Here is a 15,992-nt window from a genome sequence, read left to right as displayed (position 1 = left end):
GTCTACCAGAACCGAGATAACCCACGGGCTGAATCTATGGTATGATCCACTGCTGATCTGAGGCATATTTTTCAAAAAGGAATTACGCAGTCTGAACATACCCCAAGAATTGACAATATGGATTCAACTAATGTTCATTACCCCAACTAAATCAATGTAGGATGCAGACGACTGATACTTGTAGCTAGCAATAAGATATGGCAGACACATCATTGTACCTTTAGTGTAATATCCGTCCAGTAGATTCGGTTATCGGACACATCAAAATCCAGAGCAGACGCCTCCTTGACTCCCGTGAGCGGAATTGCAACGTTATTATTGTTGGTTTCCAAGGAAATCCTGTGAATTGCTGCCCTGCTTGTGAAAACCAAGAAGGCCTCGGGAATGATGCAGGTTTTCATGTCATTAAGCAATTCTAGTCCCATCGGGCAGGAACATCGTATCGCTCGAGGAGTAAAGAAACACAAGTGACTACAGCCTCCATTATGATCTGCACACGGGTTGGTGCCTGGAATAACAAAAGTCACAAAACAGTTTTCTAAATTTCTATCTGGTAAAAGACAGAAAAACAATCCGGAAGAAGTTACAAACCCCACTTATATTAACTAACGCGTTTTACCTACCACTTAAGGCTGGCCACACGTGAGACGACCGACCAGACGACAAACTCATTCAGCGGACAGCCATCTCTACCAGTCTCACTAATGGCCAAATCCGCTCCGGATTAGGCCCGAAGAATGGGCCTAATTGGGAGAGAGCCTCGTGCCACGGACACCATGGCTGAGCCAGCCACGGAATCTGTGGCAAGATAGGGCGGCTTGCTTCTTTTCTCCACTACTAGCTTCCGCGTCAAAATCCGCTCCAAAAAACTCCGTGTGAACATACCCTTAGCATTAGATTGTTTTCCCGAAAATGTATCTAACGGTTATGGCTAAGACTCTAAGGCCTGAAGAAGAGAATGTCAAGTGTGAAAATCTTCAAATTATTTGGTCATATACCAAATTTACCTGGGAATATAATTATGAGCAAATTCCTCCTAGTTTAAGGTTTCTAAAAATCAAATATAAGAAAAGAAGGACATTAAAAATGTATATTTTTATTTTTTTAAAAAAAATTCTAAATGGATACGCTTCGTGCTTTAGTATATATAAAAATGAGGGAATATTTTTTTTTAGGAACATGATTGAATTGGGTTGATTGATACCAAGAAAAAAAAAACCCATACAGGATCAACCCAAAGCCAATTTCCCACGAATATACATTTTTGCAGCAGTGTTCCATCCAAGTGTCTCGGCCCGACAGTCTGTCTGCTAATCTGAATGGACAACATAACACATTGGTGTTCTGCTACCTTTACAGGACATTGCCAAAAATAAGTCAAACGTGTAAATTCCCTCAATGTGGGAAGGGGAAAACATAAGCAATTCAAGTCTTACAAAAAAAAAAAAAAAAGCCCATTCACTGAAATTTAGGACGCAAGTAAGTTTTATTTTCTTCATAACTCAATAGTGCAGGTAAAGTGGGAAGAATAGTGGCTATGTCTTTAGTTCTTATTTGAGTGATTTTGGGCCATACTCTATACATAAGCAATGTCAGTTTACAATGAGGTCTATGGGGAGAGGGGGAGGAGACGGAGAGGGAGATACAGATAAAAGATGGCCACAGTATTAAATGAGATAGCGATTCCAAATAAACCAGCTGTGTTGTGAAAGGGAACAGTCTCTCTAAAATGCAAATGTCTCTCCCTTCCGCATAGACTTCTATTGTATAGATTTGATCAGTGACAAATAAGGCTAGGTTCCTGTCTGCACTCGGGGATTCTGTTCCCCATTCCGCTAGAAAAATGTGAGTAATGGGGTCCGTCAGGTTTCCACAATCTTCAGGCGGTAACCACGCAGAAACCTAATGGACCCCATCGCAGGTGCGAACCAATCCTAAGTGAAGAAAGGCACTTTTCTTTAATAAAGAATATCGCAAACTTTGTTATCTTCACCTGCGCTACGGCTCTATGAATAAACTAAATAAAAGTTTAGTTAAGCTTTAAAGATAAAATAGAGTCAAAAAATAAATGCACACAAAAACCGGGACAAACCACTAAATTGCGCTAACTATACAAGCACATTGATGTTTACTTGTAAAGCAAGCTCAGTAAGAAAACAAAATCCTTTAATTGTTTAAGGAACAAATAAAGTTGGGTCTTTGAAGGTACATGTATATACCTGCTATCTCGAGTTACTGTGACATGCTGTTGGACAATTATGAGCTTTTTCGGAGAAGGGGTGTGCTCTGGTATCATAAATAATCTCTGCACAAAGACATTTTCTGCTATCCATCCATCAGCAGACTCATACATTTCATGGAATTTTTATGTGAACCTATTTTGTTGCAATGCAAATCCACCGGCAGAATATAGATGTTTATTGGAGTTCCTCCTTTGCTCATGGAACGACAGATATACGGTAGTTTCCCCCTAAAACGGTCTGGGTCTGCTTATAAGAGAAGGGGGCTCAGGGTAAAATGTATTTCCGATGGAATAGCTCCCTTATAATCAGAGCAGTCCTACTTGTCAAGATTGGAATTCTTGGTAAATACACGGTCTACCAATAAGTATTTGGACACCCGTGGTCCGAGCGGCACCAGCAGCAATTACAGCCTCAACCTTCCGGGGCTTTCCACAAGTCCTTGTATGACGGCTGGTGGTATTTTATTCTATTTGGCTTGGAGAAAACGGGTAAGTTCTTTCACCGATTTTGGATGGTTGGCGATCCAACTCGTCCCAGAGGTGCTCGATAGGTTTCAAGTCTGCGCAGGCCAGTCCAGTCGGTTAACCTGATTGTCACTTTACCAAGCCATGGTAGACCTCGCTACATGGCAGCTGGCGTTGTCATCCTGGAAGTAACATTGGTCTGATCCATAGAACCGCCATAATGTAGGAAGCACACTTATCTAAAATAGTGCAATAGGCGTTGAGTTTACCATGCACTGGGACCAAGGGTCCTTGTCTATACCAGGAGAAACACCCCCAGATCATAACTCCACCTCCGCAGAACTTTACTGGGTGTTCAAATAATTATTGGTAGACAGTGTATAAGGGTATAAGTTGGTTATATAATAGAGGTTGGGTCCTCCTTCTCGATCACAATATGAAATGAACCTGAGTCAGGGATATAAACTTACCAAAAGTATTGGTCACACTGGCTGCTTTTAGCCCCATTAGATCCGGCAGCTGATCGATTATTATCTCTCGACTTGCCCTCACTTTGTGAACCCTTTCAATGCTTCTTCTTTGCCAGTCTGTCCAATAGATATAGTCCCCGAGTAGAGTAAAACCAAATATATGGGGAAGCTTGTCTTCTATGAGGGTCTTTCTCATAGTTCCATCCACATTCATTACCTAACCAAAAAAAATAAATACAATAAGCAAAGTTTGAGCATTTTATTTCACGCAACAAATCGTCTTGCTATCCTTAGGACGATAAATACCCTTAAATAGACTTTGCCTAAACCAACAATAAAAGCTAACATGGTAAACGTTGCAACATATCTTTAGAGACAAAGCTTCTATTTCCACCAAGGACATTTTTTTTTCTTCTCGCTCTTGCTTCCTAATCTGATCAGCCACTCTGAATTTGTGAATAATGCTTCTTTCTCCATTCATTAGGCTACTTTCCTTCTCCCCATTCCTAAACTGCTCAATGACTTGTAAGTCAAGCTCACTACTGGATCGTGCTACATGATAGCCAAAAGGTATATGCAGAAGAGAGGTGGGAGAAGGTGCAGGAAAGACACTGATGCATAGAGATGTGGCTACAGCTTCTAGTGAGTATACAGCTGAGGGAGTAGAAATAAAACATAACTTTTATTTTTTAATATATTAAAATTGTGCCCATTATAGCATAAAATATTCCAATAGGGAGATTCACTAACCAGTAAAGAGATTAGGTAGATATAGCTTCTATCTCTTTGATAAAGTGAAACTCTCCCCTTTATCTTTCCAATTGGCAGGAAAAAATAGATAAGTATTCCATTTGTTCAGCAGGACTTGGAGGAGCAAGAGTTAATATGCAGCATTAGCTCCCAACAGTACTCAGAGGTCTGACCAGGTAATGATATAGCCAGTATACAATGGATAAGCAGCAGTCCTATCTATCCTCTGGTTCAATTTAAATGTATTGTAAGTCCCTGAACTATTACATGGAGAAAAAACTATTTCCTAATACCCTCTATACGTATTTCACTAGCTGATATTCTAGCTCATCAGGAGGTTTTTCTAAGGAAAGATGAAAGCTGCAGTGAAAACTGCACTTCCCACGTCCTTGGTGGTAGGACGTGGTATTAGGTTAGACTGCAGTCTACCACCAAGGACGTGGGAAGTGCAGTTTTCACTGCAGCTTTCATCTTTCCTTAGAAAAACCTCCTGATGAGCTAGAATATCAGCTAGTGAAATACGTATAGAGGGTATTAGGAAATAGTTTTTTCTCCATGTAATAGTTCAGGGACTTACAATACATTTAAATTGAACCAGAGGATAGATAGGACTGCTGCTTATCCATTGTATACTGGCTATATCATTACCTGGTCAGACCTCTGAGTACTGTTGGGAGCTAATGCTGCATATTAACTCTTGCTCCTCCAAGTCCTGCTGAACAAATGGAATACTTATCTATTTTTTCCTGCCAATTGGAAAGATAAAGGGGAGAGTTTCACTTTATCAAAGAGATAGAAGCTATATCTACCTAATCTCTTTACTGGTTAGTGAATCTCCCTATTGGAATATTTTATGCTATAATGGGCACAATTTTAATATATTAAAAAATAAAAGTTATGTTTTATTTCTACTCCCTCAGCTGTATATACAAAATATTTTGAGTAGAATACCCGTCAGTGAATTGATTAGCTTCTAGTGAGTGTTTTATCTCCCTTCAGTATTGAACTCACAACTAGACTGCTCAATACTTTTCTATAACGTCATCTATGCTGTGGCTGGTTATAAGTCTGCTACGGAAAGAAGAGGGAACATCATCTCCATATAAAATCTGTGGAAGAGAACACAGCAACTAGCTCGGGAAATTGAAGAACAGACGGGCTCAAAAAATGCAGAATACAACAAATTCAATGCTGTAAATAGTGCCTTATATTCACAGTTCATAGCTTAATCTTAGAAAGTCACCCGAAAGGACAAGTAGACTATGACAAGGAGGAGTAAACACATCTTCAATATCAAATTTAATTAAAACTTATTAAGAAACATGCCTGACCCTATTGAGATCTAAGGTTGCGTGGCTAGTTTTATAGTGCGGTACGCCTAGTATTACACACAGGAGTAAAATGGCCTCACAATTTGTGATCACTGACGACTTTGTGAAAACGGACTACATGTGCTCTTAACATATAGATAAGAAATAAAGTCTTGGCAAGTTAACAAGGGAATGTAAAATTTCACAAATCTGTGAAATGTACCAAAACCTTAAAGCCGGTCATATACAGAGCAAAGTGAAGAAGGCGGACAAAAAGCACATTGAAGTGAAGTGTGGGGTGGGGAGAGCCCAGAACCATACAGATAGACGTCATATGGAATACGGATATGGATGGTGAATAATGCTTGAGATTCATTGGTGACCTACTTATAATAAGGAATATGTTGTATTCTGAAACAGTCATTTATGAATGAGTTATATTGATTCTGTTGCCTTCCTGTAGTTATAATTTTTTTAATCTTGTCTTTGTACTATGTACTCTCGTCATGTGTACTATGGTTTTTAAACATGTGACATGTATTTATTAAAATGACTATTTTTTGGTTATATTTGGTGTATTGAAGCTTATTAGTGGTGATAACATAGCCCAGGTTATGTCATTGGAATAATAAGTAACATCTCACGATGCATTTTAACTATAATCATTCTTATACACACACGTGTATGTGTGTGTGTGTGTATATATATATATATATATATATATATATATATATATATATATATATATATATATATATATATATATATACACACACACACACCCTTGCACATAACCACAAAACTTAGCACAGGTCCTATTCTTGCACAGTTTTGTGGTCATGCTTCCGAGGCCCACATTAATTGAATGAACGGGGCTGCGGAAGTATGGCTGGTGCATGGCTGATGTTATCCGTGCGACGCCCCTGCTGTTCAATCAAGGGTGATGGCCCACACATGGTGTGCAGGACTCCATACTGGTGATTAGTATACAGTATATGTGAAATACATAGTAGGATTTGCCACTTATTACTACAATTAAAAACTGCATACAGTTCTTCAGTAACAAAGCACTGTGTAACTCCAGACTAGTGGTATGTTCACACTGAAATTTTTTAGACTGGATTTTGACGTGGAATCCGCTTCAAAATTCGGCACCAAAAACGGCTCCCACTGACTTCAATGGGAGCCGCTCACTTTTTTTTTCTTTTTTTCTGCTAGCTAGTAGTGGAAAAAAGGAGCGAACTGCCCTATCTTGCTGCGGATTCGTGGCACAAGGCTCTCTCCTGATAAAGCCCATTATTTGGGCCCATTCTTCGCTCCGGAATGCCGCCATTGGATGCCAATGCACTGCACCAGCATCTCATCGCAGCTAGCCACGTGGAAGTGTTCACACGTGGAATGCAAATTCAGCCGTGTGAACATACCCTAAAGGAGCCAAAAAAAACCTCTAAAAAGAATAGGACCTTTCACCACCTCCTCCAGCTCTAGTTCTTTGCAACCGTTAGTAGACAACTCTCCTCTAATTCTGGTGCAGTAGGAAGTCTTCCTTTAGCCCTATCATTCCTAGCCAATCAATGCAGTTAGTTTTGGTGCCAACCTACTGTCAAGTAGGTGGTGTCAGGTAGGAGCAGACAAGTGGGCGTGATTCTGAACGTTGACACTGTCCACCTCTGATTGGAGCTCTGAGTGACGTTCCTACAACATTGGTTTACGAGGCATTTTGGATCTGACAGAATACCCAAGCATAACCTACAATAATACACTAAACCGTGTGCTGTACAATAATAAAAATGCAAACGAGTCGCGCGGTTTCCTCTTCCATCAACAAGTCCATATATCTAGTCAAACAGCAAATAATGCCCTGTCACTTCACGAACATGCCTCTTCATGCCAGCCGTCCATAAAACAAGCCGTGTACGTTACACTCACTGATTCCGAGATAGAATTTTGCAAAAGAAAGAATTTTTTTTTCTCCACATTTAATAACAGGGATTACAGCTTTTAAGTCAGCGGTAATAGAAGACTATTGGGTAATTAAGGATATTATAGTAGAGAGGCACCAGAATGTACCTTGAGATGTCTAATCCCATTTCTCTTGAATGATAGAAGTATGTTAAGCTCCTGAGAGCTGGATCACCACACCTTATACGCTGGAGGAGACTGACATGGGGAATCTTGTGAATGAAATCTAAACTTATCACCGCAGGGACAGAAATTGAATGGACGTCTTGTGGCAGAAGTATAACCGACAGCGGCGAGGGGTGTGGAGCGGGTTGATGTCTCAGTATGGAATCGGATTTCTATCACGAGAGGTTTTACCAACTCTGCTAGAAGGAAGAAGCAAGTACGTATATAGACATAGCTACATAGTAGATGAGGTTGGATGAAGACATCAGTCCATCAAGTCCAACCTATAACCCTACAGTCCCCTATAGTGTTGATCCAGGGGAAGCCAAAAAACCCCCATGAAGCTGAGGCTCATAAAATGAAGACACAAACTGGATTCCACCAAGACCTTCAACACATCCATGGCCGAGGAGAATACAAATAAGATCTGTAAACCGCAAGCTTACGGCTTGTTGACAGACTCCAGGCATTAAAAACATACAAAAACAGCTAAATAAAACAAGGTCATTAAATTAGTTTGGACATTTAATGACTTCATAGCCAAAGCCAATAATATGGAAAATATCTTAATCATAAACATCTGGAAGACAACGCCGTCAGGATCCTGTAGCACTTCTATATACTGTCGAGAGTATATAGAGGCCCCCCAAATCCTGTTCATGCGCATCCTTTACCTAATGTTCCTATTACAGGTTTTGGATATTACAGGACCCTTTTATTTTTGTAGCCCGTGAGTATACGCTGAAGTCCTCTTCTTAGTCAGCCGATACGCCCCTCTCATATGGGAATTATTACATTATTATAGATTTGCTCTGTTCAAACTGGTGACTAATACGAACCCTTTTGAACTAAAAATAGCCAAATGCAACACAACAACCCAATTATAAATTCAGTGTCCATTACATACAAGAACATGGCAATTTACAATAAATAATTATAATAATAAATGGGACTAATGTCATAGTAAATATATATATATATATATATATATATATATATATATATATATATATATATATATGAGAAACAATGCAACATGTACATCCTACAAGGTATATGGCTGGCCCTACTGCTGGACTCCAATAGTCCACAAAGGCACTCCTAGCAGAGGTGATACCCCATACACCCACATGACCATTACAGCCACTTACTGGCTTCACTGTCAATGTTGACATATATGTCATAAGATTCTTAGATTTCAAATACACACTCTCTGAGGCTACTTTTGGGTAGCATAACTCTTGCTGAGAGATTGCTGACTGGTAGACATGCCTCTATGACATTTACCCAATTGATTGACTTTGAGATGTGGTACATCATCGGACTGAGGGTAAGCTTTTAGAGGAGCTGGCCGCCATTTGGTGGTGTTAGGAGCAGTGATTACAACATGGCACACACAGTGAACAGGCTCTGGACAGCCCAGACAGACCACCAGTAGAGAAGATCGTTTGATCTTCGTAGTCTTCCATCCAGACATAGGTGGTGGTACCTTAATTACACATCACTGTCTCTGCCTGGACTATTTAAAGCTGCTTAGCAGAAGGAAATATGGTGCCATCGACAGGTAGTCACTGTTGCCATCATTTAGAGTAGAGTTATGAATGCAAAAGACTGCCACATACTACAAATCAAGGTTCTGTTTGGGATCTAATGATGGTCAGGTTAGAGTATGGAGGCCTTGTTGTGGGGGCTTCAATCCTGCCTTTACTATGGAGCATCACACTGCCCAACCGCTGGTGTGATGATCTGGGGAGCCACTGCATACATAAATTGATCCCCCCCCCCTAGTAGCGATATGAGGGACACTAACAACTCAGAGATATGTACAAGACATTCTGCATTATACTGCTTCCAACTGGAATTTTTCAGCAGTATAATACCCACCCACACACAGCAAAGGTTTCTCATGAATATTTCTACCAGATTGCAACACTTCATTGGCCTGCCTGGGCACCCGATGTATCTCCAATCAAACATTTATGGGACCAGATGGGACATCAGCTTAGACCACCTACAAGTTTGCAGGATCTACAGGCCCAGCTGCGACATTTGTGGGCAAATATGTTCCAAGATATCATATAGAAGCGGTACGCCTCCATGCCCAACCGTATCTCATCTTGTATCCAGGCTAGAGGTGGCTTAACAGGGTTCTAGAGCCTCCCTTCAATTTTACAGATTTACAATTTTGGAGTGAAAGATTTATTACTACATACATGGAAAGTTTCATTTTATTCCAATAACTCCTTTTTTTTTTTTTCTCAATGAGAGTCTATTCCAAATTTACCACCCTGGCTGAACCTCACCCTCTAACTTGGGGGGAACCACTGCAATAAAGATTCATGTTTGCAAAGTCTAATCTTATGCATATTTAAGATTTGATTCGACTTGATTTCCTTAAGAAATTCAATGGATTCATTGACCTGCCCTACAGGCAAACACACCATTCTGCAGGAATTTCCTTAGGCGGCTATTAATGTCCTTGGAGGGGAGAGTATGAAAACTATTTTGAGACAAGAGAAGAAATGGATACACATTTGGCTCACAGCACGACATATCCTACATGAATTTATCACCACATTTTAAAATACATGTGGAACCCGATGTAAAGCTTATGGGACACTGAAGGTTGGAAAAACGCCCTGTTCTACCCTTTGTTTTCATAGATCTTCCGTCACATAATGCCGGGCAGAAACTGCACAAAGGCAGATGGGTAAAGGGAAGAGACAGAGATTTTACAGCAAGCCCCGATAGGACAAATGTAATTTTCTTGCTCTTGTGCCAAAAGGGAAAAAAAAAATAAGGTAAACGATGAGGAAGGAGAAAAGAAAGTGAGAGTGTTGACAATGCAGAAATGGAAGAGGAATTTGGGGAGGACTACTGCCTTACTTTGGGCTCATTCTCATTGAGTTTTTTGGCAGCGGTTTTTGACGTTGAATCCGCCTCAAAATCTGCTGCCATTGACTTCAATGGGAGCCACTCGCTTTTTTTCCCCCACAAGTAGTAGCGGAAAAAAGAAGCGGCATGCCCCTTTTTCCCACGGATTCCGCAGCTGACTCAGCCCGATTAGCCCCATTCATTTGGGCCTAATCCGGAGCGGAATGCCAGTGCACTGCATCAGCATTCCGTTGCGGCTAGCCGTGCGGTATGTTCACATGCGGAATCCATTTTCCACCGCGTGAACATACCTTCCATCTCCATCTCACTGGCTACAGAATAGACTCAGATGAAAGAGCCAAGTCAAAGGAGTAGCTCATGCTGCAAACTCTGCGGCAACATAGAGCAGGCACGTATTTTACAAAATATCTAGCTTCAATTCTCATTGAAAACAATGGGAGGCAGAATCGGACGCTGATTTTTGCCGCAGCGCAAAATACTGCCAAGTGAACATACCCAACGTGTAAACGGAGAAGAAGCAATTGGAAAAGGGATTTAACATGCTTTATCAAATCCCTTAAACTAGGACTACAAGGACTTTTTTAGTTGCACAACATCAGTTTGCAATCATTTAGTTGCATTGCAACCTGCTGCAACCATGACCCAGCGGAAATCCAACACTGCTAAATTTCCGCACAACCACATTCCCCATCATTAGTTGCGACTGACAGCGTAAAATGTTAATGACACGTGGCCACAAGTCTCCGTGTAGCCCCAGCCTTATTTTGACAAGACCACAACATCCTATGCCTATTGGGCCCTTGAAATCGCAATGGCGGCTGGGGAGGGTGCCGCGATCCTCTGCTACTGGTTTAACTCTTGCATCAGATAAATTACACCATTCATGGTTGAGTTCAATATGTCACTGCTGTTCTCTATTATGCCAAGTAGATGTAAGCCATAAACCACTACATCTAATTCCCCTTTCGCTCTTGACACAGTCAGAAAGGAGACATGAGCAGCGCTTGCAAACCAGCGAGTTTATTTTGAAAAACTTTCAAGTCTTGCACTATTTAGACGCTGTGGTAATGTTCCCGGAGGGTCCTGTCCTCCCAATAACCTTTACAAATCCATATTCTGTGGTTTTCTAGCCGTCTGTCTCCGTTACTTAAACAAGTCTTCTGTTTATGTAAAAGAAAGATTGGCGTATTAGCCATTGCTCTCTATGGGGAAGGTTCCAGACAACTGTTATATAAAGCACAACAGTTACGCCGGATGGTCGCGGTAAAAGATCGTTCCGTGATTTAATACTCATTTTCTCACATAACTCAAAACATCATTTTTCAACTGAAATTATTTATGTAATAAAAAAAGTTTACCTAGATATTGCCAGTACATATTTGTCACGGCTCCGCCTGGGGTTACTTTGATTCCCTCTTAGAACGTTTGGGGTTTTGCAAGGACTTATTCAGTAACAAGTTATTCCATCAATTGAAGATCAGTGGAGTTCCGAGACCCCTAGATCAGCGGTTTGACATGGTGACCCTGTGACATCATCAGTCACATAGCTGGCTTGCAGCTTGGTCGCATTCGAGTGAAACCAATACTTAGACAGCCACTACAGAAAAATATGGCGCTGTGCTTGGTAAGTAGTGAAGACTAGAGATGAGCGAGTAGTATTCGATCGAATACTACGGTATTCGAAATACTCGTACTCGATCGAATAATACTCGCTATTCGAATGGGAAAATTCGATGCAAAACCAGCATTGATTAGCCGAATGCTATACAGTCGGCCAATCGATGCTGGTTCTTCTCCTACCTTTCGAAGTCTTCTCCGTGCAGCGTTCCCGCGGCGTCTTCCGGCTCTGAATTCACTCTGCCAGGCATCAGGCCTGGGCAGAGCCGTCTGCGCATGTCCGCACTACAAGAAAATGGCCGCTTTGACTGTAAGCGGCCATTTTCTTGTAGCGCGGGCATGCGCAGTCGACTCTGCCCAGGCCCGATGCCAGGCAGAGTGAATTCAGAGCCGGAAGACGCCACGGGAACGCTGCACGGAGAAGACTTCTCGGAGAATCCAGCCCGACCCTCACCCGTGGACTTGGTAAGTTCAATTTGATCGAATGTTGCCTACCCCTGAAACGAGCATTTTTTTCCCCATAGACTATAATAGGGTTCGATATTCGATTCGAGTAGTCGAATATTGGAGGGGCTACTCGAAACGAATATCGAACATTTTACTGTTCACTCATCTCTAGTGAAGACGTCACAGCGCTTACCGGAACACTGTAGTCTTTGCAAACTAATGACAACCAGGACTTGCGCCAATCTTCAACAGATGACGTTTCCTAAGCCTATTTATTATAACTTGACTCGGATGCATGAGAAATTTACACCAGTCATTTCCATTTGGGTGGATTTATTAAAAGGTTGGAGCCTTGGACTGGTGAGGCTTCATAATTTGCTCCCAATACGTCCTATTATGTCAACTTTCACAGCCATGTGAACAAGGCCTTACTCTGATGGAACCTTTAAAAAAAAAAAAAAGAAAATCTCTTGGTTCCTTTTTGGAACTAGAAAGGAGAGACCAAGCGAAGAAACATGGCTAAAGTCTGGTTACCTGCTTTACCACCCTTGTACCTTTGGCTTGAACGTGATATAAGAACACAGTAAAGGCGTATCACTGCGTTACGATCACACCAATATTGATACGTGGCAGCATATTATTTTTATGTTATCTTTATGTAAGAGATACGAACATTCAACCCATCTTGGAGACTATGCAGATTAATATACTACAGACTACACAACAGCTGGAAGAAAAATGCACAGCAGGTGCACAGCTTTCCACCAAATGGTTTCTTCTCCTGACCTGTATCTCGATTGCATGTCTCTGCTTTATCTCAGCAAAGCTCAAGAAGTAAGAAGAGTCTGGAGGAAGCAATTAACCATTGCAAGAGATCTGGTTACGATTCCGCCTCTGTCGCTACAATACTCAGCACACTAAGCTGGTCAATGACACTTAACGGCCATATTCATGTTACCAACATATGGATTACTAGTAAAGTTCGGGTTTGTTTCTAAGGATAGGCCACCAATACTAGAACCCAGATAACCTCTTAATGTACATTCAATTACTAGAATTCCTATTTTCGAAAGGGGAAGAAATTCAATAGTAAATTGAAGAGAAGAAATTTTCATCTCTTACCAATGACCAGAGAGACTTTCAGGCCCCGCTTTACTCCAGACCATTTCTGACCTATGTCCCATAAAATAAAGGTGGTCTTAAAACATGGAATGGCCTAAAAGGAATTTCTGCAAAGTTCCTCAAAGATCTTTTACTTCGTTCCTTCAATAGTAGATATATATATTATAGGAGCAGTCTATTATATACCAAATGGTGTGTTTAATCACCCGGCGGCTTCTTGTTATAGACACCAAACGGGCTCTAAAGCTGGTCATGTGATCGGCACACCGATGTGCCGATTCACACAGCAGCCCTGTTTTATATGCAAGTCTATGAAAACATTGCATCCAGGTTCCCATAGGCTTGCATGGAAACAATGGGGCAAATTTATTAAGCCTTTTATGCCATTTATCTGACGCCCAAGGCATAAAAAAAGTTGCATCATAAATGACGCGGATAGGAAGGCTGGAGTTGAGCACACTATTCTCCATAAATCTCCCCCAGCTTGTCGCAGACCACTGGCTGCAGACTTGTGTCCCAGAATTCACGCTCAAATTATTCCTATGTAATGCAGCTTTAGCTTGTCTCTGCTGCCTCCTGTTTGTGATGGGTTGCTCTTATAAGCAGGAGGCAGAGTAGAATAGTGTGAAGGATTATCTCGTAACTTGAGATTCTCCTCATGCCTACTGTTTGTAATGAGTTGCTCTTACAAGCAGGAGGCAGAGTGGAACAGTGAGAAGAATCATCTCTAGGGTTGAGCAATCGTGTTCGGAAAAAGATCGGATTCCGATCGGCGATCGAGAAAATTTCGCGATCGGAATTCCGAACACAATCTTTTTAGGTGGGATCGAGATCAGTACTATTTCCCACAATGCTTTGCTTAGCCTTCACACTGAGTATACGCTCTGCTCATTCTGAGCGGAGTGTATAGTCAGTGTGAAGGCTCCGCTGCAGTTCCATAGGAATGAATGGAAGCAGCCGGCACACAGCCTTAACCCTCTGCGCGCTGGCTGCCTCCATTCATTCTAATGGGAAACTAAACTAACATCTCTAGTAGCTACTTACCTCCAGAGATGGCTGCTCCGGTGCCCAGTGTTCTCCTTCGCCTCGCTGCCGCTCCACACTGCTCTTCTTGCCTGCTGGCTTAGGAAAGTGTGGGCGGGTACAGGGCGGGAAGACGTGACGTCTCCCCTCTCAGTACCCGCCCACTCTCCCCTAACCTGGGAGGCAGGGGGCAGCGAGGCGAGAAGAGCAGCGTGGAGCGGCAGCGAGACGAAGAAGAACACCAGAGCAGCCATCTCTGCAGGTAAGTGGACACCAGGGTGGACTAAGTATCCAGAGGATTAAAAAAAAATCCTCTGGCTACTTAGTAATTCACTACACAGTGTGGATTCTAACAATTAAAGCGTTCAATTGTTAGATTCCATGCTGTATAGTGAATAAGATTGCTTTTAAAATCCGATCTCTGATTAATAAAAAAATCCCATTGACTTGCATTGGGATCGGAATTGGGATAGAGATCGGGTTCGAATGAAAAATGATCGGAAATCGGATTTTAAAATCGATCCTGAAAAGTCAAGATCGGCTCAACCCTAATCATCTCATAACATGAGACATCTCATATAGGGAGTGTTGCACAATTCAAAATGTACACATACAACTGAGCTGGGATGAAACAATTTACAGGCAGTATTCCATTAGCGTAGCCATTGTATGTAGTGTATTCCAGTAGTGTAGCCATTATATGTAGCCATATCAAACTTCATCTCATATGTCTTGATATATAATAGTGTAAACTATTATATGATTTTGTATCCTGTATATACAGTGTAGGCCGCTGCTTCTTTATTTGTTTCCCTATAGACTTATTTCTAGTGATGGGTTGTAGAAATGGGAAAAGCTTCACTGCCAGCCGAATAATACAAATGCAGTATAAATCACACAATACACACAGAACTTCCCTGGAAAATGCTGGAACCATATGCAAGGCCTGACAGATCCCACAATCCCGCAGGCATATGCAGATAGGGAAGAAATCTCTAAGGGGATGAGTGTCACACAGGGAGAGGATGGTTTTGTCTGTGGCTCATTTACATAATTGCAGCAGAACTCGGATTGGATTCTGTCCTGTCGTACACTAATGTTGCGGTCGGAGGCAGCTGACACAGCTGCTGAGAAATGTGTTACACAATGCATCCCATATGTGGGACAGATCACACGCTGGATGGCACAGGACAGTGATAAAATGGTTTAGAAATACTTTGAATGCATCCAATTCCTTGACTCCACTTCCAGCAGATGAATATAAAAAGGTTGGAATGTGACCCTTGACCCTTCAGCTGTGAATGCTCGCCAGTGAGAGCAGCGTAATATAGGAATAGGAAGGAGCCTTGCTCTTTAGCATGTGGACCATAGTAGGATGGAAAGCCCATGCACAGCATGGGACAAAGAGAACTGAATAAAACGGTTGAGGCGTTTCAAGGTGTGAAATTGGACTGCCACATTTGTTTTTTGCAAAATCCCAGATCTTGCTTCTAGTAGTGACGATCCGTTTCCGGAAATGGATCG

At 41.7% G+C, this 15,992-nt stretch overlaps 1 protein-coding gene across 1 annotated transcript in view; it reads right to left on the bottom strand.

Moving 5' to 3' along the window:
• Positions 1–15,992, bottom strand: part of LOC142213245 (low-density lipoprotein receptor-related protein 5-like) — a 114,984-nt gene that overhangs the window by 28,091 nt on the left and 70,901 nt on the right. Inside the window, exons 8-9 of the mRNA XM_075281530.1 lie at positions 3,178–3,394; positions 219–508 (exon numbers count right to left, since the gene is read on the bottom strand). Of these exons, the coding sequence (XP_075137631.1) occupies positions 219–508; positions 3,178–3,394 (507 nt within the window). The remainder of the gene's footprint in view (positions 1–218; positions 509–3,177; positions 3,395–15,992) is intronic.

This window comes from Leptodactylus fuscus, chromosome 7, assembly GCF_031893055.1.
Source record: "Leptodactylus fuscus isolate aLepFus1 chromosome 7, aLepFus1.hap2, whole genome shotgun sequence".
NCBI classification, from domain to species: Eukaryota; Metazoa; Chordata; class Amphibia; order Anura; family Leptodactylidae; genus Leptodactylus; species Leptodactylus fuscus.
This window is presented reverse-complemented; position numbering and strand designations above follow the sequence as displayed.